General features: G+C 33.6%; 2 protein-coding genes across 2 annotated transcripts in view; one reads left to right on the top strand and one right to left on the bottom strand.

Annotated features, from left to right (window-relative positions):
* Nucleotides 1-1,790: 1,790 nt before the first annotated feature.
* LOC144844705 (aldehyde dehydrogenase, mitochondrial-like) lies at nucleotides 1,791-18,227 on the bottom strand. The gene is made up of 14 exons (XM_078701735.1): nucleotides 18,073-18,227; nucleotides 16,642-16,746; nucleotides 15,800-15,940; nucleotides 14,336-14,415; nucleotides 9,680-9,729; nucleotides 8,648-8,709; nucleotides 7,177-7,305; nucleotides 6,553-6,666; nucleotides 6,316-6,418; nucleotides 5,561-5,745; nucleotides 4,896-5,060; nucleotides 3,924-4,081; nucleotides 3,156-3,270; nucleotides 1,791-2,635 (listed from the first exon to the last, which is right to left on the bottom strand). The coding sequence occupies exons 1-14, from the start codon at nucleotides 18,190-18,192 to the stop codon at nucleotides 2,603-2,605; spliced, it is 1,560 nt and encodes a 519-aa protein (XP_078557861.1). The 5' UTR covers nucleotides 18,193-18,227; the 3' UTR covers nucleotides 1,791-2,602.
* Nucleotides 10,461-23,776, top strand: part of LOC144844715 (aldehyde dehydrogenase, mitochondrial-like) — a 54,505-nt gene continuing 41,189 nt past the window's right edge. Inside the window, exon 1 of the mRNA XM_078701754.1 lies at nucleotides 10,461-10,471. The gene's annotated coding sequence lies outside the window, so the exon portion shown is untranslated. The remainder of the gene's footprint in view (nucleotides 10,472-23,776) is intronic.

Raw genomic sequence — 23,776 nt, 5'->3', positions numbered from 1 at the left:
TAATTATAACCATTAATACCTGTTGTAATTGGCTCGACATCTCCTCTGTTATAATTATAACCATTAATACCTATTGTAATTGGCTCGACATCTCCTCTGTTATAATTATAACCATTAATACCTGTTGTAATTGGCTCGACATCTCCTCTGTTATAATTATAACCATTAATACCTGTTGTAATTGGCTCGACATCTCCTCTGTTATAATTATAACCATTAATACCTATTGTAATTGGCTCGACATCTCCTCTGTTATAATTATAACCATTACTACCTGTTGTAATTGGCTCGACATCTCCTCTGTTATAATTATAACCATTAATACCTGTTGTAATTGGCTCGACATCTCCTCTGTTATAATTATAACCATTAATACCTGTTGTAATTGGCTCGACATCTCCTCTGTTATAATTATAACCATTAATACCTGTTGTAATTGGCTCGACATCTCCTCTGTTATCAATTCCATCCACTTTCTTTGCGTCAATTGGTTTTACCAATGTAGATAAATATTCTGCTAAAGTAAATCTTTTTTTAAGCAGGTAAGCGGTGCCTTCAGTTGCATCAATGGTGATAGGTGATGGCACACTGATGGCAGTGGCTTCCGGGATCTTGCTGCTGTCATTACTTCCCTTCATATCATTATAATTGAGATTTTCTATTGCTAAGCTGATGCGATCATCAAGTAAAGTGACAGCTATGTCGTTGGGTGACGAACTATTCATTGTTCGGTCGTAGATTTTATAAAAAATAAAATATTCTGCAAAAAGAATTATTAGGCAAGTATTTGTTTTATTTTGTCAAGCTAATCATAAACAAATTCGATAAATATAGTATCTAGGTGCGAGTGTAGTAACTACTTTCTGTTTAGCTAGCTATCAATTGATAGTCCAAGATATATTTTTTAAAACACAGATACGGTCAGAAAGCTGTTTCAAAATCGGCTATGATACTCATTTTTAATGTAGGCCTTTAGACAAAAATTAAGCTTACCAATAATATATAATTTGTAAGCACTGTAGTAAGTAAAGTTGTTGAAACTAAGTATTTTTGTTACTAGATTTTGGAACGATGTTACTGGTTTAGCTTCCAGCGAAGAACTGGTGCGATTTGTTTGGATGTGTTGTTATAGTATCTGTAATTTAGACACGTGTGCTGTGTTCGATACGCAGAACACGCAATGACGCAATACTTCCACATTACAAGGTTGAGCACGCGCAACGACCACATGATGTAGTAGTATGCTAACTAGATAGTGAACTGGGTGACGGAAAAGTCGCCAACATGAATGGTAGAATACAATAAGTAGATCCTTTCTCCCATCTGCTATGAGGCATTTTAATTTAAGGTGGAAACGATAACTGCAATAAGTATTTTAAATCTGTATTTTTAACTCAATTTGTACTTTTTGTGTCCTCTTTTAACTTTTTTATATAACATCTTGTTCTCTGTTTTATGTGATTTTATTCTTTTTACTGTTTGTGCGACTATGTTTTTAGACAATTTTAATGTGTGTACTTTCAGCCAAAGTTTCAAGCCATTTATGAGTTTGACAATAAAGTTTATTGAATTGAATTGAATTGAATAAGTAGTAAAGGTAAGGTAAAGCTAACAAGGCCATATACATGGCTGCATTCGCGTGCTCAAGTTAGTGTTTACCGACCAACCGACCGACATAGTGAGCTGTAGAGTCGCGTTGCACGCGGTCGAACTGTATATCTGTTCAATATCATTATGAAAAGCAATTTCTCCACAAAACTATTCCAATAAATACAAGTTGAACTAGGGTGTGTGATCCAAGTAGCTTTTAATTTCATATATAATTATTGTTATTATTATCAATGAAATAAATAAAAATATATATATGATAATTCCCTGATTATATTCTGATTTAGCCATAATATACACTAGTGCTAATCGTTTTTGAGGTAAATGATATAATACTTCATACTGTTAATTCCAATATTCTCTATTACCGTATTTATTCGAATAAACGTTTACTCGAGGGAGAAGTTTATTCAGGGGGAGTTTATTTAAAATGATGTTCTATGGGGGGGGGGGGTGTATTATACTGTACGGTATTATATTTCAGTAAATAATGCACACTCATAATCCTAAGTATATACGTTTATATAAAGAATATCGCCAATATAATATAGATTATTAAGTATTATCTGATTTTATTTATAAATAATATATAGGGCTAATCAATTTTAAGGTAAATGATATAATATTTCATACTGTTATTTATGTACGTTTCATCAATAATTATAAATTTTCATTGTGTTCATAGTTTTATTTCTCTTTTTATCTAAGTAAACTTAAAAGTACAATGTTTACAGTTTACTTTCTTTATTTAATATTTTATGTATTTCATTATTCATTTTTTTTTCAAAAAACGATTGTCGAATAGAATAATTAAAAGTATCGTCTTAATGCATTTACATTTCAATTATCTTAAGCAAAAAGCAATAAAAAAATTATGTTTTAATCTATTGAAATACAATGTGAATAAATTACATAAAAAGTATTATTGTCTTATTTTATGATCAAGTTGTGGGCATCCTTTTGTCTGCTTTATTACATGTCTCATCTATTCCATTTACGAGTTCTTTTGTGGAATCTTAATCGTAACCTGAAAGATAAGAATCAACTTCAATATAAATATAAATATATATATGTTATGCTTACCTTAAGTGATGCTTACCTTTAGGTGAAATAAGGAGGCAAAGAGTATTTCTTGTATTGGCTGCCTCCTTAGTAGGGCTGTTAAGAGGAGCAATCTTTTAAATTATGAAACTTGGCCATTTTGAAATCCAAAACATTGTACACTAAAACATACTTCTCTTTTTTATGTGCTAGTTATATGTTCATTTAAAAGTGTTAGGTTTGAAACAATGAAGGTAAAGAATTCCATCTGTTAATGATACGTATATCAAAGAAAGAAGTTCTACTATTGGTGTAAAATGGTCGGTATAATTTTGGAAAATGAAAAAATAAGTGAATCAAAGGTTTTAGTCTGTCACCTCTACTACATATATTTTTATGTATTTTACAACTTGCTCATTTTCAGTAATCCCAGTTCCCACAATTGTCCCTTGTGGAAAGAATCAAGTACATTGAATTAAATTTATATATTGAATAGCTTTACTTACAGTTTTAACTTCAGTGTAGTTTTCAAGACCATACTCTCCAAGTTCACGTCCAGTTCCAGACATTTTGTAACCACCAAACGGTGCAGCTGCCTGGAATACATCATAACAGTTCACCCTGAAAGCCAATGTAACATGAAAAATATCATGGTTACTTATTAATGACAGTAGAAGTTGACTTGGGCTTATAAATGAATCGAATATATTAATCATATAGCATTAAATAAAAAAAAATTATTTTGAACAACATGCATTACTGTGTTATTGACCATGAATAAATTAAATGAAAGGTATCATTTCTAAATAATTATTGGTAGGCCTACTTTTTACCTATTAATGTACTTCTTTGCATTGGGAAAAGTATTTCAAACAACTATTGTCACTTAAAACACTCCATGAATTGTTGCAGAAAGGGGTTTGGGAGACAGGAATATGAACGGATTCATTCTATTCATGTGAACAAATTCGTCTGGTGAAAAACAGACATGGCATATTCATGTTTCTTTCGAATCCTTCTCTATGACAAATATTCTAGTTTCTTAAGTTTTTCGCTTCAGCGTAAATTGATAGTTCCTACTTTTTGCAAAGTGAACAAATTGCACAACCAATCAAAGCTCAGTAAATGAGCACTCATGCAAATCGAAAAATCTCAGCAGACAGACGATGATCATACAAATCGCAGCTATTCCCTCTTGTAGTGGAAAAGGGCAGTGAGATTTTTTTTCTCTGCTATCAAATTCGTCCTAGTGGAAAATCAGCTAGATTTCTTACCAGACAGTTCCTGCTCGGAGGCTTTGACTGAACATCATGGCCTTATCAAGATCCTTGGTAAAGATAGATGCAGCCAAGCCATACATAGAATCATTTGCCCGTTCTACCAACTCATCCTTGTCACTGAATTTCATAACCTGCATCACTGGGCCAAAGATCTGCATACAATAAAATGAAGAAATATAATATAATTAATATGGAGGATTTACTATATTTGAAGTCCTCAATACTGACCATTCTTTTGACTGATGATGTACGGTTAGCTGTAAAGTTTGGTTTCAGGTAAGCATATGTGTACCAGTATTAACATGGTATGGCTGCTATTGTACATACATAGAATAGAAGGCAGCCACTTTGCAACATTCAATTTGTCACCATTTATCTCATCTTTTAAGGGTAATAGCTAGAATGACTGACTCCTTATTTTGAAACAATTATGCATTTCAACATATTCTTTCTTACTTCTTCTCATACTTCTAATGATTTAGAGATTCGCTGCAGTCATAAGGCAAGGCAATGTTACACATGCACTGCCGCTAAGTATAAAAGAAAATAGAGGGTGCTGTATATAGTTTAAAATACATCCTACTGCTGAGTACACATGGAGTACACATAAACAGCATTCTAGGGGTGGGAAAACTCTACTATGGCATCATTAGGCTTGGTTTGTAGGTATAGAAAACAAAGAAAAAAAGTACATAATTCTAAAGGAAAGATTCAAGAATCAAGAAATTGTGTTAGTCAATTTAAAATGGAAATTTATTTTGCTTGATACAGTTAAACAATAAAAAGGATCTGTATGTGTAAGTTAGTTTTTGAGTCTTTATGCTACATTCACGCTTGAGCCGTTTCATGAAACAGAGATGGCACTGTTCAATTTTTTTCCATAATTCTACAAAATGGCACTAACTTCATGTATCATTCAAAGAGCTTGATTTCAAAACAAACTAGTCAGATACTTTAAGCATTTACCTCTTCCTTAGCAATTCTCATATCTTCCTTAACATCAGTGAATACTGTAGGCTCAACAAAGTATCCCTTGTCTCCATAACGATTGCCACCAGCAGCTAGGGTTGCACCCTCAGACTTTCCACTGTCAATCAAATCCAAAATCTTGTCCATTTGTTCCTTATCAACCTTATCAAAAAATTACGAACAACATTGTTTGTGATACTTTGTAACTTATATTTTACAGCCTGCTATCAGAATTTGCTACAGCAACGGTTTTTTAGTTCACATTGTCTCATTACTATATGTCAGTATAATCTTTCTGCTCTGTAGGCCCATTAAATTCTCTAATCCTTTTTTTATGTTATCCTACATTTTTTTCTCACACATTCAAAAACCTCATGCTTTTTTGACATTATATAAGTGGTGAATCTAATTTACTTTCACATTCACTTCACATATTTTCCCACTTTCTAAAGTATCTATGCTCTTATCAGATGTCAATGGTTGTAAATATAAATCCACTTTCTTAATTCCATACAACTTCTACAACAGGCAGGTGTTAATTATTTTCCACTTTACACACTACAGACTGTTCCCTTTAACAAGAGTAGTTCACTGTCAATAGGGGCCATCTTCATAACTTCTCAACTCAGCCCCTAATAGAGCTGATAAGGTTTAAAACACACCTGTGGACCTTGCTCATTGTTGGAGTCAAATGGGTCTCCAATTGTTCGTTTCTCCGCTCTCTTGATCGTACGTTCAACAAATTCATCATATATGCCATCTTCAACATATGTCCTGCTTGCAGCAGTACAGCACTGTCCTTGGTTGAAGAACAAGGCAAAATGGCTCTGTTCTACTGCATAGTCCACTGAAAGATATGATAATAATACCACTCCATTAGTTGGATAGACAATGTTCTCTATGTTTTGGACATAATAATTATGTGGTTACTGGTATATACTGTAGTATTTTATTAGTTTCCCACAAATAATACATTCTCTCAAAAAATCATTAGATATTTATAAATGTGGATGGTGGTCACAATTAACAAATAAAACAAATTTTTTTTTGTACAGTACAATAATTAATTATAGGCCAAGGCGAATTCAATAATGCAATGCTTATTTTTTATTTATACGCATTTAACAGCGAGCAATTAACCAATTACATGATGGATAAACTATTTTATCAACGTGAGTTGAGAAAGAGCTGTGAGTTACAACTCTGTCACTAAGTCAAGATTGAAGCCTGGACCTTGTGATCGGAATGTAACCACAGAGCTATATTTCCACTACAAATTTAAGCATATATTTTGGCAAAATTGGCTATAGTAGTGTGCCAGAAGAAAAGTACATCACTCCTTTGGGAGTCTCCTACATAATCTTTCTATAATGTTTTTCTTTATTTCAAAAATATACTGTAAATATATTTCACTCACAATCAGCATCATTCATAACAATCAGTGGGCTTTTCCCTCCAAGTTCTAAAGTTACACGTTTCAAGTTGGAATCACCGGCAGCTTTCTGAATAATCTTACCAATCTATATTAAAAGAAAATAGAAATTCAGTTAGTTATGGTGAGTAAATAACACTCAGACACTCAACTGCACACAAGACTGAATTTCACTCTATTGTATTGATTGCAAGTATTCAAAAATCTACTGACTAATATTACCTCAGTGGATCCAGTGAATCCAACCTTATCCACATCATTGTGTGATGCAATGGCTGCTCCAGCTGTAGGTCCATAGCCTGGTATCATATTCACCACACCTGGTGGGAAGCCAGCCTAAAAAAAATCAGATTTAATTAAAAAAATGAGGGCTTACACAAAAACTGCTTTTTATAAATGGATTGTATTGTAATTATTAATCTAAATTTTAATCTTGCTATGGATAATTTATATGTAATATCTTGTGGCATTTGCACATAAAATAAAAGTTAAAGTAATTTCAAAAAGTTGATGAAAGTTTCCATTCTCATGATTTGGAGGCTATCTTAAGTGAGTATTTCTTCTCTGCCATTGTTTAATGTTAAATTGAACACAGTGTATTTTATTATTTTTGTGGGGAGGTGGTGATTGTCTTGTGCTTTAGAAAATTAAAATTCTTCTTAATTTGGTTGTTTTAGACTTTGTTCCAGTACTTCAACATACATTATTTTAGTTTCCATATCATATTTTTATTTTATTTTTTTTAAACAATATATTGTACAAAAAGCAATTTTGCACATCATTTGCTTTTAAAATTGATAGTTCATTGGTCCCCTCCTCTGCGTCATACTCAAAATGTGACTTTACCTCTTTGCAGAGACCAGCAATGTACAAGCCAGTGAGTGGAGTCTGTTCTGCTAACTTCATCACTACAACATTACCCATGGCAAGAGCTGGGCCTAGCTTCCAGGCCTGCATAAGCAATGGGAAATTCCACTAAAAAGAGAAAATAAAGAGAAAGAATAACATTATTATACAGATATCCACTTGTGGTCTGAATGATGCAATCGGTGTTATCAGAGATCCTTGAAACATTCGATGTAATACTATATTGAACACATGGGTTCTAGGACACCTACCCCCTAGACAGTTACCCCCCGGATGTTTACCACCCGGACAACTACCCCCTTAGGACAACTACCCCCTTAGGACAACTACCCCCTTAGGACAACTACCCCCCGGACAACTACTCCCCGGACAACTACCCCCTTAGGACAACTACCCCCTTAGGATAACAACCCCCCGGACAACTACCCCCCCGGAAAACAACCCCCTTAGGACAACTACTCCCTTAGGATAACTACCCCCGGTCAACTATCCCCGGTCAACTACCCCCAGGACAACTACCCCCAGGACAACTACCCCCCGGACAACTACCCCCTCCCTTAGGACTATATTTATGTTCAATCTTTTACTTTTGTTTACAATAATGAATAGTAATTCGTCAAAGTAACGAATTAAAATATAGTTATTAATTCCTATTATACACTGTTGCAGAGTCAGGTTGTTGAATGGTCTGGGTGGTAGTTGTCCGTCCGGGGGTAGTTGTTCTAAAGGGATAGTTGTCTGGGTGGTAGTTGTCCGTCCGGGGGTAGTTGTTCTAAAGGGATAGTTGTCTGGGTGGTAGTTGTCCAGGGGTTAGTTGTCCTACGGAGGTAGTTGTCCTAAAAGATTATTTGCCCTCGGAGTATTGTCCAGGTCCAGGAGGTAGTTGTCCTACGGGGAGTATTGTGTCAGAGGTAGTTGTCCGCGGGGTAATTACCCGGTTTGGGGGGGGGGGGGGATAATTGTCAGGGGGTAATTGTTCCTAGGGGGTAGTTGTCCAGGGGTTAGTTGTCCTACGGAGGTAGTTGTCCTAAATGATTATTTGCCCTCGGAGTATTGTCCAGGTTCAGGAGGTAGTTGTCCTACGGGGAGTATTGTGTCAGAGGTAGTTGTCCGCGGGGTAATTACCCGGGGGGGGGGGGGGGGTAATTGTCCGGGGGGGTAATTGTTCCTAGGGGGTAATTGTCCGGGGGGTAGTTGTCCAGGGGGTAGTTGTCCTAAGGGGGTTGTTGTCCTAAGGGGGTAGTTGTCCGGGGGGTATTTGTCCGGGGGGTAGTTGTCCTAAAGGGGTAGTTGTCCTAAGGGGGTAGTTGTCCAGGTGGTGGTTGTCCGGGGGGTAAATGTCCAGGGGGGGAATATCCGGATACGAACACATGACATAGGCTGTAATATAATCCAGTGCTAATTCTACCTTTTACATTATAGAGATACTGTAAATTACACTGAAACTTACTGGAATGATCTGGCCACAAACGCCAACAGGCTCATGACGAGTGAAAGAGAAATAGTCACCATCTGAAAAGATACAGCAAGTTATGAGGTATTTTAAAGGTACACTGAACTTTTGTTTATACGATACACTAAGTATAGCAATAAACTCTATAAATTGGAAAGATGCATCAGATTTTTGAAATTGTACATATCAGGCAATTAAATTATATATGTATGGGAAGACTTGCTCTACCACCAATCAAATGTCATAATTACTTCAAACCCAGGTGCCACATCTCATTGAACATACAGAGGTGTTCATCCACTCACATTTATTCAGTGGCGGATCTAAGGGGGGTGAATAGGATGGCTAGCCATCCCCCTTAATTCTCAAAGAAAAAAAAAAAAAGATGCAACATACCCGCGACCGTCGTAACTGAGTTATTTTCAAAACACACGCACTCCTACAGTACTACAGTTCAGTACCACCAGCGGCGTATGAATGCTGATGTCATCACGCTCCAAAAATACACCATTTGAAAATGTGAAATGTCACATGAAATGTCTTGTATGTACACGGCCGAAAAAAAGTGTGTGGTGTATTTGGCGTTTTATTGATTTGTGTTATAGACACGGCGATTACTGCAATCATTGTATACTAAATTACATTGAGTTATTCACCCGGCTGTAGGGAGGTTAACAGACCACCAAAACACAACACAACATGCACTATCGAGGCATTTTAGGTGTACGGCATTACCAAATGTTCATTTCGTTTAAAGTGTTTTTCGATCAAAGTTTGTTATTAGTTTGTCGAAAAAGATCCGTACAGTATTTAGGAAGGATTTATTTAAACATTACTGATAGCAAGCAATAATGTTACAATTGCACGTTTTTTCAGTATTTAGGAGTATTTGTTGTATTCTATATTAAGCTGCAAAAATTATGAATTTGAAATAATGTGCATACAAGACTACTGTGACATGTGTAATATTTGGCCATTATATCAATGTTTAATTAGAAGGTAAACAATGGGTGTAGGCGAAAAACTTACTGACTGGAATTGTTTTCCCGTGATTCTTATCTGCCCAGCCAGCATAATACCTAATGGAAAAAAATTCACAATTATTATTATTATTATTAACTGCACTTTTGAGGCTCTGTCTTTGTGCAACTGCTTCTATTCTATGAAGCGTTCTTGATAAAATTCCAACATAATAGTCAACTTTGTCTCCTAAAACAAAAAATAACTAATTATATTACATAGCCTATGTAAATACGTGAACGTGATTGGTTGAAACTGCGTCACATGACTACCGCTGCGAGGATCGTAAATCGTATATATCCTCGAGAACGATGATATTGACCGATTAATTTTCGCGTAATTATCGTGTCCCCTGTCATTAAACATATACATTCTCGAGTTCGATGATATTGACTGTGTAATTTTCGTGTGGCAACACTCGCGTTTGCCGATAAATAAACAAAAGTCATCTACTGGATTTGAACTCGGGTGGAATTGTCACTCCATCGCAAGACAACGCTTCCACCGTTGCGCCACGCAGCTTGCTTGAAAAAATTATTCATCTAAACTATTTAAACTATGCATACATAGCGCCCTCATTTGTTATTAGTCCTCCCTAAATGTGATGAAACACCGTTTGTGATTGGTCAATACTCACGGTAGTAACCTAGTAACTAGTACGCGCTGAACATCCGGAGATTCGGCTCCTCGCGAGATCAGAGAAGACGATGAATTGTTTATTCGGCCTACCTGATTATAATATTATTATTAATAGGCTTATTGATGGAAATTCTTCTGTTAATTTAAACGACCTAGGCCTAAGTGAATATTTTATTGCCAAGGAATCATTAATTAGTAATTATCTGTATATTATTCTTCGCAAGGTAAGGTGTCTTTCTAGGCAGGAGGCTTGTTTACATACAATACAAATACTATAGAATAGGAGGCCTAGCCTAGCTTCACCCAACCCAGCAGACTTGTTCTTGGCTATATAATATAACAGATATCGCCTTTTATATCGGTAAAATATAAGATTTAACATCCCCTCGGGATGATATTATGTTCTCGGGGAATTATATATCCCTCAGCTGCCGCTTCGGGATATATATATTCCCTCGAACATAATATCATTCCCTCGGGGATGTCAAATCTTATATTTCACCTCTAAGCAGGCAATATCTGTATAATAATGCACTACTGTATACCAAATTGAGATTTCTCACAAAGTAGGCCTAAAAATGTCTTTATAAGTTTAACCTCAATTAAATTGATATTTTTGTCTGTTTCCCATAACTGTTATCTTTTGTATGTGTATGTTTTGAATGAAAAAACGGTAAAAATAACTATTATGGTCAGTTTTTCTAATTAGTAGCTTAAATTTTATTTCATCAATACTGTAGATATCAATGTACAGTATATTATATTATTACCAGTATTATTGGAAAAAAATATTAATTGAACTATTTATACCAACTTAGGTTTGATAAGTTGAGATAAACTTGGCAAGCAATACAGTATAATAATATTTTTTAATGGGATGACCAATCGGCAATGCACTATTTATTGGTAGCTTGCCAAAAAACAAGTCACAAAACAATATAAATCCAAGGTCAAATACTAAATAGATCAGCATTTCAACTGTGTCATTACAACAATAATATACAATGCAAAAAAAGTTTAAAAGAAAAAGGAAAGAAAACTACTACTGTTTAATAAAAAACGCAAATGCTACTAGTGGCAAATGATTTTAAATGCTACTAAGTGGCAAATGATTTTAAATGCTACTAAGTGGCAAACGATTTTAAAATGCTACTAAGTAGCAAACAATTTTAAAATGCTACTAAGTGGCAAACAATTTTAAAATGCTACTAATAGCAAATGATTTTAAAATGCTACTAATAGCAAATGATTTTAAATGCTACTAAGTGGCAAATGATTTTAAATGCTACTAAGTGGCAAATGATTTTAAATGCTACTAAGTGGCAAATGATTTTAAATGCTACTAAGTGGCAAACAATTTTAAAATGCTACTAAGTAGCAAACGATTTTAAAATGCTACTAAGTGGCAAACAATTTTAAAATGCTACTAATAGCAAATGATTTTAAAATGCTACTAAGTAGCAAACGATTTTAAAATGCTACTAATAGCAAACGATTTTAAAATGCTACTAATAGCAAATGATTTTAAAATGCTACTAAGTGGCAAACGATTTTAAAATGCTACTAAGTAGCAAACGATTTTAAAATGCTACTAAGTGGCAAACAATTTTAAAATGCTACTAATAGCAAATGATTTTAAAATGCTACTAAGTAGCAAACGATTTTAAAATGCTACTAATAGCAAACGATTTTAAAATGCTACTAATAGCAAATGATTTTAAAATGCTACTAAGTGGCAAATGATTTTAAAATGCTACTAAGTGGCAAACGATTTTAAATGCTACTATGTGGCAAACAATTTTAAAATGCTACTAATAGCAAATGATTTTAAAATGCTACTAATAGCAAATGATTTTAAAATTCTACTAAGTAGCAAACGACTTTAAAATGCTACTAAGTAGCAAACAATTTTAAAATGCTACTAATAGCAAATGATTTTAAAATGCTACTAATAGCAAATGATTTTAAAATGCTACTAAGTGGCAAACGATTTTAAAATGCTACTAAGTGGTAAACGATTTTAAAATGCTACTAATAGCAAATGATTTTAAAATGCTACTAATAGCAAACGATTTTAAAATGTTACTAATAGCAAATGATTTTAAAATGCTACTAAGTAGCAAACGATTTTAAAATGCTACTAATAGCAAATGATTTTAAAATGCTACTAAGTAGCAAATAATTTTAAAATGCTACTAATAGCAAATGATTTTAAAATGCTACTAAGTAGCAAATGATTTTAAAATGCTACTAAGTAGCAAATGATTTTAAAATGCTACTAAGTGGCAAATGATTTTAAAATGCTACTAAGTAGCAAATGATTTTGAAATGCTACTAAGTGGTAAACGATTTTAAAATGCTACTAAGTGGCAAATGATTTTAAAATGCTACTAAGTGGCAAATGATTTTAAAATGCTACTAAGTGGCAAATGATTTTAAAATGCTACTAAGTGGCAAATGATTTTAAAATGCTACTAGTGGCAAAATGATTTTAAAATGCTACTATAAGTAGAAAAATTCAAATTTGGTCAGTATGACTGGTGAATTTGTCAAGGTCATCATCACCATGTTTTTATAATTTTACAGAATCTGAAATGAACTGTAAAGGTCACCAGGAGTACAAACAATTATTGAATTATTGAGAAATACGCAATTTATGCAAGACAGGATATTATTTTGTAGATTTTTCAATTGATGGCCTGAATGCAGTGCTTATTGGGGATCAATGGTCACAGTAAATAGGTCAGGTAGCTTTGCACCATATAGGCTTTGTTCAAATTCAAAAATTGTCAGTGGAATTCCAATATGGTGATTTGTTGTTTAAAACTGTTATGGTGTATGCATGCATTTACTGGTTGTACATGCCAACAATAACAACAAACTATCATGTTTGTTTTTTTTACAAGATTATGTGTTGATGTGTGACTTTGTTCAGTTTGATTTGATTTTATTTGACATCATATATACAGTACAGTAACAACACAGAAACAATTTACAAATATAAAATACAATATAAAATTGATAAAATCGTTTAAAACTTCCTTATCCTAGTTATTAAATAGTAAATAAGTTTCATTTTAACCCTTTGAAGATGTGGCCCGTATCGCATACAAGGTAATTTACTGTCCCATGACGCGAGGCACGTATATGTATATTTTTGGGGTCACTGAATTGCACTTTTTGAGCAATTTACCTTTGACCTAGGTAAAAAAAAAATGCAATTTTTCGGAAGGCCAAAACATTTCACATAACAATAAAACCAACAATTGCAGAAAGTTACAGTTATAAAAATGTATTTTGCATTTCTCCTAGACCTATTAAAAATACCTTATTTAGCCTCCAGTCACTGGGGTAGAAACCTCGCGTCTTCAAAGGGTTGTAAAGGGTTTTACATTATTTTATTTTTTGTGGGATAGAGTTTCTTACCCCATTATAATAGAAGTTGATTCAAATGAGTAGTAATATAGTTAAAAGAGCTGTTTATGGTTTATTTTGTTCATATAAATAGTACTGTATTTTGAACAATTTTGAAAATTATTAAAAGAATATATGAACATTTAAAAGTTTTATTTGTGTTTATATTAAGCAGTGTTCTCCCAATATCAATTATGTAAAAGTGAGGTTCTGAAATGGTATACTGTAAGATGTATTAAATTTTGTTGTTAAATATATATAATTGTACTTAATAATCAATTGGCAAAATAAGGCCTCTGATTTCTCTTGTGTGTTTTTAATCGTTAGGCCTAGTTTCCACTATAAGGCAAATGTTTATTTTATGTTTTCTTACACCATTTTAAATACCAGTTGGAAGCAATTTATACTAAGTAAATTTTGCTGATAAAATTAGCTGAACACTAAATAAACAATATAAAAGCTACTGTATATATATTTTTTTTAATTTGTTAGTATGTGTGTCATGTGTATCATAGACTTTGCCTAGATGTGATATATCATTACTACAGTATAGCAGGGAGAAATGGGAAATATCCATTTCCTTTGAAAAAATCCCTGAATATAACAACAAACCTGTAGCATTTAATGGTGAGATCCAGATCTGCTGCATGTGCAACGTGAAATGGTTTTCCATTATCCAATGTTTCAAGACTCTGTAAAAAACAAATTATCCAGGTGTCATTTTCTCTCAGATAAGTTATTCTGATCTATACAAAGGGTGATGTTAATTTGCTTTCTAATTACAGACAAATTTCTCTGTTGCCACTTTTTTCCAAAATCATTGAGAAACTTATGCACTGCAGGCTGTATTTTATCTTACCAAATTTAATTTTTTACACCAATATGGTTTTCAAAAAAACTACTCAACCAATCATGCAACATCTTCTTTTGAAAAAAAAAAAAGAAATTTATTGAGTACTTTTATTGATTTAACCAAATCTTTTGATGTTGTTGATCACAGTATTTTAATCTGTAAGCTTTGTAGTTATGGCATTAGGGGTATTATATATTACTTTATATATTTTAACAATTAAACTTGTGCTATGACACCGTTAGTGTCACTGATGATATCACTTTATACTACTCAGAATATGCTATGCGTTTGGTTTACAGCCAACAAGATTTTAATTAATAAGAATAAAACTAATTATATACTATTTCATAGTCAAAGAAAATAGACTTGATCATACATTGCATCTGCATCACAAGTTAACTGGCATTACATCACCTTTGTTCCTTTGATACTCTATCTCGAAAAGAAGCCCATACTATCTTGAAAAGAAAAGCAAGTGTGCTTGGTTTTGAGATGGGCCTCTTTTTGAGATTACTTTTGCAGATCAAAGATTCTTTTCGAGGTTTTACAGTATTTAAATTACAAAAACCTGTAGTCAGAAATATTTGCTTTTCACATTATTCCGGTCTTATACTGTAATTGTACTAATTTTGCTTTTTCCTTTGATTCTGTCAGCAATCGTTGAATGATATCTGATATGGTTTTTTTATATAATATTCTGAATATGACGGTTCATTAATTTCGCTATTAGTTTAAATGTCCCTGGTCGTACACGTAACAGATATTTGTGTTTTCTTTTTTTTGACGAGCATGAATTTCCTTTTTGAGGATCAATAAAAGTTATCTTATCTTACTGTATCTTATCTTATATTTTTTGCATATTCCTTTTAGCTGTGTTGACTGTACAAGGAGGGTAATTTTTCATATAGACTACCATATATATTTAATAATCTAAATTGTAATCATATTGATATTTTTACTGATAGGCTTGGTTATTTTAAGAGGAAGATTATGTGTTCACTTCTTGAACAGCCTGCATAACCTGTTTGATTAATATACATTTTAAATCGAAAGTGTTTATGACATGCCGATCTATGTTTATACATATAACTTATATTTGTATTTTATTGTTAACTGTTTTTGATGTTGTATTGCTTTATGTTTCAAACCTGTTAGTGGCGATAATTATCGCTGTTAAATAAAAAACACACAAGGAATAACATTCATTACAGAATATGACTTACAGCAAGATAATCGCGGTCTCTTTCAATCAAGTCAGCCAGGCGATTGAGAAGCTCTCCACGATTAGATGCATCCATTGTTCGCCATGGAGACCCAAAGCGAAAGGCTTCCTTAGCAGCATTCACAGCGATGTCTACATCAGCCTTTTAAATTACAAAAAATAAAACCAATATTAAAATGAAAATATACTCTCCACCTCCCAACAAAGACTGCCATGTTAACCAAAATAATAATAAAATGCTGTCGAGTTGCTCTCCAAGCAATTATGGGGAGGTAGAGAGTAAAAAAGAACAGCACATAAAAATCATAATATAAAAATTGCAACTTTTAAAATGATAACAAAATTAAAAGTAGTATAAAGCTATATCAGAAATTTCCAATATTTAAAAAAATGTCCATTGATTATATACATCTAAAATATAAATAATATATAAATAATTAATAATAATTAATAAATAATATTTATATTTTACTTTCATTGAAATACAAAGGCAATTGTACTATTTTAATAGCCAAGGGAAAAAACAAATTACAGAAAAAGTTTTATCTTTTACCAATGATGTTTCACTTATGGTGAGTCCTCATTTATTTTATATGAAGCAGAATATATTACATATTTCTTAAAAATTACAATTTAGTATATTATATATCGATAACTGGCTCAATTTTCAAATACTAAAATAATAAAGTACTTGAATCTATCTATCCCAATATTTCAGGAAGTTCTTTATTGAAAAGAATAGAATAATATACATAGTTAAATAATACTTTATTTTTAACTTGTTGTACTGTTCTTGGTAATCCTGGTGAGAAACTATAAATTCTAGGATTCCTAGTATAGTACCTTGTCTCCTTCAGCTACATGGCAGATAATGTCACCAGTAGATGGATTGACAGTTGGAAATGTCTTGCCACTCACAGCATCATGCCATTCATTGTTAATAAATACCTGAAAAACACAATTTCACTGTACACTATACAATTTATACACACATCATATTATATTATGCAGCCACAACAACTGCCACACAAATCATATCTTTTTTTGGCAGCCAGATAATATCCGAAGATGATTTAAGGTTTGGTTTCTAAAAAAAATATTCCTTAATTCCTTAATGATTCTGTTAAAAGCATATAAAGTGCTAGTCTCAATTCCAGGAACTGTAAAAGAGTACACAAAGATCTATTCCCTGATCTCATATTTTCAATTCCAACAAAAAACAGTAAAATTGATTTTACTTAGAACTGTTTATCAGGAACTATAAAGTGTACAGTACACTACTAGGCATAGATCTAATATTTTCAATTCTGACAAAAGGAAGTATGGCTTTTACTTAGAACTGTTTATCTACTGTATAAGGTGCAGTACACTTCCAACACTTCAAGACAAGAGGCACTTGCGCTACCTGTTTTATTGAAAAATACTATGGACTACAAGATCCCTTACACCACCGACGTTTCCCACACTTGGGCTACCAAGTCATCAGAAATATATACCCCATAGATGCTGCACCTCCCCATATTTCCCCATATATTAACATGCCCATGAAAATATACAACGTAAATGCAGCATCTCCCCATATGGAAATATTGTGACTACACAAATACTTCAAATTTATAAAATACTGTAAAGTTGTTGTTACTGATGCTTTATTTTAAAATATTTTAGGGTTTTAAAGCCGAGGGTATATTTCCACTGTTTTATTCCCTTTCTCCTGAGTTTATAATTCTTTTATTTTCAATTTTGCATTGTTCAACATCGCAACATTTTTTACAGTAAAATTATAATTATGTAGAGTAAAGAAACGTTGGAAGACGAAATTTATTATTACTGATTATTTTCTAAATTAACAGTTATTTATATTGTATAAGGTGAATGGGGACAGACACACAGTATTCGGCCGTCACACCAACTGAAATGGGGCCAACTTGACACGGGACTGACTTGACTGTTGGCCGAGATGGTTTAGCTAGGGTCTCTCTGTTTACCTGAAACATTGGGTATATGACTATGTTTCCTTTTTAAAATGCGTGCTACGATTAAATTAATGTAGCTATTAATAAATAGGTTTGGTAGTAAAACGTAAAAAAAAAAAAAAAATGTTGTTTTTTTTTGTTTTTTTTTTCTGACTTGTCTTTTATAGAATGGCGCGCCATATAAATCTGTTGTGGCAGAAAAAAACTGTCAGTGGCCGAAACAACTGTCTGTGGCCGAAACGGTCAGATGCCATTCCAGCCTGGTCCAGCAGACTCACCTGAACAATTCAACGCTTACCTGATTGTGGTAAATATCTGGGTTTGGCTGAGGCTTAGCCACTGTAGAATAACTGTACCGAGCATATCTTCCTAAATTCTGCCTGAAACTTCGACCAATTAATCTCGCTGCTGACAACATTTTCAATAATTTCGTTTAGTAAATGATCTGTATCGTCTGTCGGGCTATTTGTATTTAAATTAAAAACCCACTCACTGCAGACAGTGTGCTCTGTTCTCTTATCAACTGCGTGACTAGTAGATTCTACCACTACCACATGAGTCCAGCAGGCGTAATAAGTAGTTGGAAATTAAGTTAGTTGGTCCCTGTATGTATTGATTTAAAATCATCAACCGACAGCACACTATTACGTCACACCACCAAAACAGTCAAGAGTACGTTAAAACAACAGACAACAGGGGGAATCAGAACGATTTTATTAATATCGCCCTCATTCTGACCTCACCACTGACCAAGGTAGTTCTTTGTTGTTTCTTTACCAAGTCAGTTCCTTGTCGTTTCTTTAACAAGTCAGTTCCTTGTCGTTTCTTTAACAAGCCAGTTCCTTGGTTGGTTAAGTTCTTACATTGTTGTTTTTTTACTAAGTCAGTTTCCTTGTTTCTTTCTCTGATTGGTTAAATTCTTCCTTTTTTGTTTTTTACCCAAGTCAGATTCCTTATAATAATAATAATAATTTATTTGGAGATTACACTTTCACAACAGTGGCACTCGACCAAATGGAAGGTGCATCCAAAAGAAATATAGGCCTACAAAAAAAAACAAAAAAAAAAAAACATGATATAGAAAATAACAATTACAATAAAAAGTCGACGTAGGTCAACATGTCAAAACCATTCAACTACAGTAACTACAATACCATTGATAATTAACACTACAGCAGCAGGAAACCCATTGACACCTAAAAATACAGAATTACAAGAAATAAACATATAGAATAGGTAGGAACTGTACAATATAAAATGAATTGGGCAACAACAATGTAGACCTAACACTATAATGAGATAGATATCAATCATTTAGTTTGATTGATATGAACATTACTCGCCTAGAACAATACATCTGTGTGCCCAAGCTCTTTTAACATAGTGCTTACAGTAACAATCAAAGATATTTGATATGGAATCGACGTCATACATATAATGATAGTAGTTATCATTTTACAGATACCATCATATTCAGGAAGCCACTTACAACTCCTGTGACCTAAAGGAAGGGTGTTAGAACGTAGTTTGAATTTGAGGCTAGATCCTAGAAAGTCTGTACAATCCAATAAATATTTTTCAAGGCACGGATTAGACTTAATAAGAGAGTATGTCTGAAGTGATGATTTTCTTAGCATTTCACTTTTCCAAAATGCAATGTTTGTGTCATGCATCAACTCTTTAAATCTCTTAACCCAATGACTATCAGGGTCATTGCCAAGGTAGGAAGTTTCGAAAATTGAGTCGATGTCCATATTAATAGACGCACACGTCTTAGCAAAACTGGGAATCAGTTTATAGCGTGGTTCTACATTTTTAGTTGAACTTAGACACGTATTAAGCATAAAGTTAGGCCAACGGTGTTTATCCATGTTCATTACATAATTAATAAATTTGGCTCTAGATATATCTTGAATAACTTTAATTGGAACCCACCCTAGATCCCCATACAAGGCCTCTTTAGGTGTATTTCTACTAGCTTTTAAGATGTACCGCGCCATTTGTAATTGAAGTGACTCAATTTTATCAATATCTTTCCTGCTTTGGCTGACCCACACTGAACAAGCATAATTTATTGTAGGAAGAGCAATTGTTTTCCATAGAATGTCACCATAGAAAATTCTACTAAAATTATCAAATCGGTCTATAATTGACTTAATATAAGCAATGACTCTATTGCCTTTATTGATGATTTGGTCGATGTGAAAATGATCTGAAATTTTTCTTGATATGTAAGTACCAAGATATTTATAGGTTTCAACCTCAGAAATATATTGATCGCCCAATTTCCACATCTTATTGTTTATGCGCTGTCCAACAATAAGGACCTTCGACTTTTCATGATTAAAATTTAATTTCCATGACTTTGCAAATTTAGATGCTAGATTAAGCATCTCACTCAGATCATTTTCATTGTTTGCCATAAGTACAACGTCGTCTGCCCAAAAAAGGCTACCCATGCATACATTATAAATACGAACACCTAGATCATGTTTTTTGAGTAATTTGGTAAACTCGTGCATAAGAATACAAAACAAAGTCGGTGATAAAACACATCCCTGTTTAACTCCTCCATCAATATTAAAGAATTTAGTGTCTATTTTACCAAATCTTACTTGATATAAACTATCGATTAATTTCCATAGCCTACCTCTAATCCCAATATTCCATGATGCCAATAGCATTCCTTCCCTCCAAACCGTATCGAATGCTTTTTTAAAATCTAAGAAAGCCATGAAGGTTTTTTTCCCTTCAAGCAGACGACAGGAAGCTATGCTTTTGAGGGTAAATATGTGATCCTCACATCGTCGCGAAGGTCTAACCCCTCCCTGTACTTCTGACAACACATTTTTATCTTCCAGAAAGTCAGAAATATTGTTTGAAATGATTCGGTTAAATATTTTCGAGATACATGGAGTAAGGGAAATCCCCCTGTAGTTATTAAGATTCCTGCGGTCCCCCTTTTTATATGAACGGGTACAATAATACTTTTATTCCAGTCATTTGGAACTTTTTCTAAAGCAATTATTCTATTAAATAAAGAAAGGATTGACATATTCAAACATTTACCACCATTTTTAAAAATTTCATTAGTGATCGTGTCAATTCCAGGTGATTTATTGTTCTTTGACCTTAAAATTGCGGTTTCAACAATATATAAATTCAATTCAACATCTGAGAGAAATTCATCATTGTCGTCGTTAGCATTTTTTGTGGTTCTAATGTTATTAATAAAGGTATTAATTTGTTTAGTTCATTCATCAATTTCGGCCAAATTAGTTTTACCTAATGTTTGCCAGTAATCAAGGGCTATTTGGTTCATTTCCTTTTCGTCGGAAACTATTTCACTAGAATCTGGTCTTTTGATACAACTAACGATTACTGCCTTTTAACAGTTTCCAAAAATCGCTACAGTTACGTCCACCTTTGTTTGCCAATTCAATAGACTTATTCACACGCATTTCAGTTATTTTAGTTTTAATCAGTTCTTTAGCATAAGACCGTTTCTCTTGGTAAGATTTCCATAAATCATCACCATTGTTATTGGGGTCGAGACCCTTGGCCCATCTACGATGAAGACGCGATGCTTCCCTTCTATCTTTAATAGCCGCATCGACATTTTTATCAAACCAAGAGTTGCATTTAGTGTTAACATTATTTTTCTTAATTCCTATACCCTTTGTCGCGGCCAATATAAGGTTATTTTTCCATGAATCCCATAGACAATTAACATCATTAAAGGAATCTGCATCCCATTCGCGAAACAATATCCGAATTTGTTGCTTAAACAAAGAAAAATCTTGATTTCTTTGGATATTCCAGCATATTTTGCTATTCATGATAATTAATATTTTTATGATAGTTATTATTAATATATAATTTAAGGAGAAGGACATTGTGGTCACTCCCAAGACCCATCACCCTGTCGTCTTCAATAATAAATTCATTTACACAATTGAGTACACTATTAGAGTTTAAAACAGGATCACCATTGGATATTTCCCTACCGATTCTGGCATTCATATCCGACATCACAATAATTTTGGGATCAGTATTATCATCTTCAATACGTAAAATTTCAGCGAGAAGCTGGTTGTATAATTCGTCAGTCAGATTACTGTCAGAACCTTCAACAGGGAAATATGCAACAGCAACGAATAACGTTTCGTTTTGGTTACCCTTATAGCATAATTTTAACCAAAACCTTTCGTAAACATCAGACATTGAATTAAAAACATCATCATCAAGAACAGTTATACAATCAGAGATGAATGCACCAATACCACCACCTCCTTTAATTTTCCTACTTTTAGCAATCCAACGAAATCCGTTGACATAATCAATATTTACATTTCCCTTTAGAAATGTTTCTGCCACGCCAAAAACATGTATATTACAATCGTGTAAAAACTTTGAAATTTCATGCAATTTAGGACGCAGTCTATTAACATTATTAAACGCGATATTTATGCTTACATTTTGGTCGCATGATACTTTGCGCCTTGGCCTATTGCCATGTCCGCGTCTGTGACGTTTAAATTTAGTGTTTGCAACAGAATTGTGTTGAGTTGGTAAATCAGTAGTAATAGTTTCATATTCGTTATCTAAACTTGTAGACCTAGTAGTATAATTAATATCTTTGACAAAATTTAGATCTTTTGAAAATTTAGGGCTTAAATAGTTGGTTAAGCTTACATTGTTGTTGGCTGAATCCTATCTTTGACGCAAGTCTTGGTAGGTGTTTCGCCTCCATCCTTGTTGGCTATGCGAATTGTCAAATGTCATCTGACTCAGATTTCGTTGGCTACTAAGCGAATTATCTAATGTCATTTGGCACAAAAAAGGTCGCGAACCTTTGAAGGCTTTATGTCCGAATTCATGACAATCATTACTGGATTATGATGGTGGCAGTCATTAGTTTCGTGGTTTTGTAGGCCGCATTTTTGGCATCTAGAGTGCCGAGTGATAAGCGGAGGTTGATACTGCCATCTACTAGAGGTGCGTCCTAGTGAATGTCGTTTTCATTGGCGATGGAGCGTGTGGTGCTGGATGTCTCTTGTGGTTGCTACTGTTCTTCCTCTGTCTACGTTCGTTCCGTTTGACAATTGTGTGCACGGCGTTGATATTCCTTAAAAGTTGTCGTGTGCCGAGTTTATTAAGATGAAGTCCTCCAGAGTTCAGCAGGGAGGTCTCTGCAATGCCATTATTCATGAAGTTCTTATCGTGATCAACCAGAGCACACCCTTTGAGAACGGCTATATCACGTATGAAAGAGTTCATTCTCGCAATTCGTTCTTGGTGGCAAATGTTATCACCCCTTGGACATACACTTGACAAAACGATTTTGGTATCAGGAGAACGTTTATGGATGCTTTCTATTAAATCACATAGATCCTTCTCTGCTGCTTGCTGTTTAAGGTCTGTGGTGCAACTGTTAGTTCCAACATGAGTTATGATGGTCTTGTATTCACGTACGTCAAGGTTGACAATGATTTCATAGACTTTATGTATTTCTGCACCCCGTAAACATTGTACTTTAGTGCGTGAGAGGCCATTCTCATTCAGGTCCCGTATCATTGAATCGCCAATAACTAGAGTGTCAAATTTAGTTTGATGAGACTTAGTGCTAGTTGAATAGGTAGTATCGCTATGTTGTGCGGTTGGTGCAGGCGTAGATGTGATCTTAGCAACGCTGTTTTTTACTAAATCATCGATAAGTGATTTCTGCGCTACGATCATCGATTTCAATTCCTTATTTTTCTTCTTTATTTTCTTCCTTATTATCTCTCTTTAAAGTTGTATTGTCCCTTGAAACACAAAAAATGAAGGTCAAAATATTCTAAATTTAAATTAGCCATATCAAAGTAATATTAAAGTTATTCACTTTAAGTCGAATATAAGTTTACGTAATTAACATGTAAATTAATTTGATTACATTTCGTCTGGAAAATCATCGCGAGCGAAAGTAAACAAAGATTTCAAACCACGAGTATACATTATAG

This window comes from Antedon bifida, chromosome 1, assembly GCF_963402885.1.
Source record: "Antedon bifida chromosome 1, ecAntBifi1.1, whole genome shotgun sequence".
In the NCBI taxonomy this organism is placed as follows: Eukaryota; Metazoa; Echinodermata; class Crinoidea; order Comatulida; family Antedonidae; genus Antedon; species Antedon bifida.
The sequence above is the reverse complement of the archived record's forward strand: the minus strand, read 5'-3'. Positions and strand labels throughout refer to the sequence as shown.

Bases quoted from the DNA above. Each gene is read 5' to 3' on its own strand.
- LOC144844705 (XM_078701735.1), bottom strand. From the start codon at position 18,192: ATGTTGTCAGCAGCGAGATTAATTGGTCGAAGTTTCAGGCAGAATTTA. The intron at 4,082-4,895 runs GTAAATGCTTAA...TATTGTATGCAG, and splicing joins TGAGAATTGCTAAGGAAGAG to ATCTTTGGCCCAGTGATGCA. The intron at 2,636-3,155 runs GTAAGTAAAGCT...CTTATCTTTCAG, and splicing joins ACTACACTGAAGTTAAAACT to GTTACGATTAAGATTCCACA.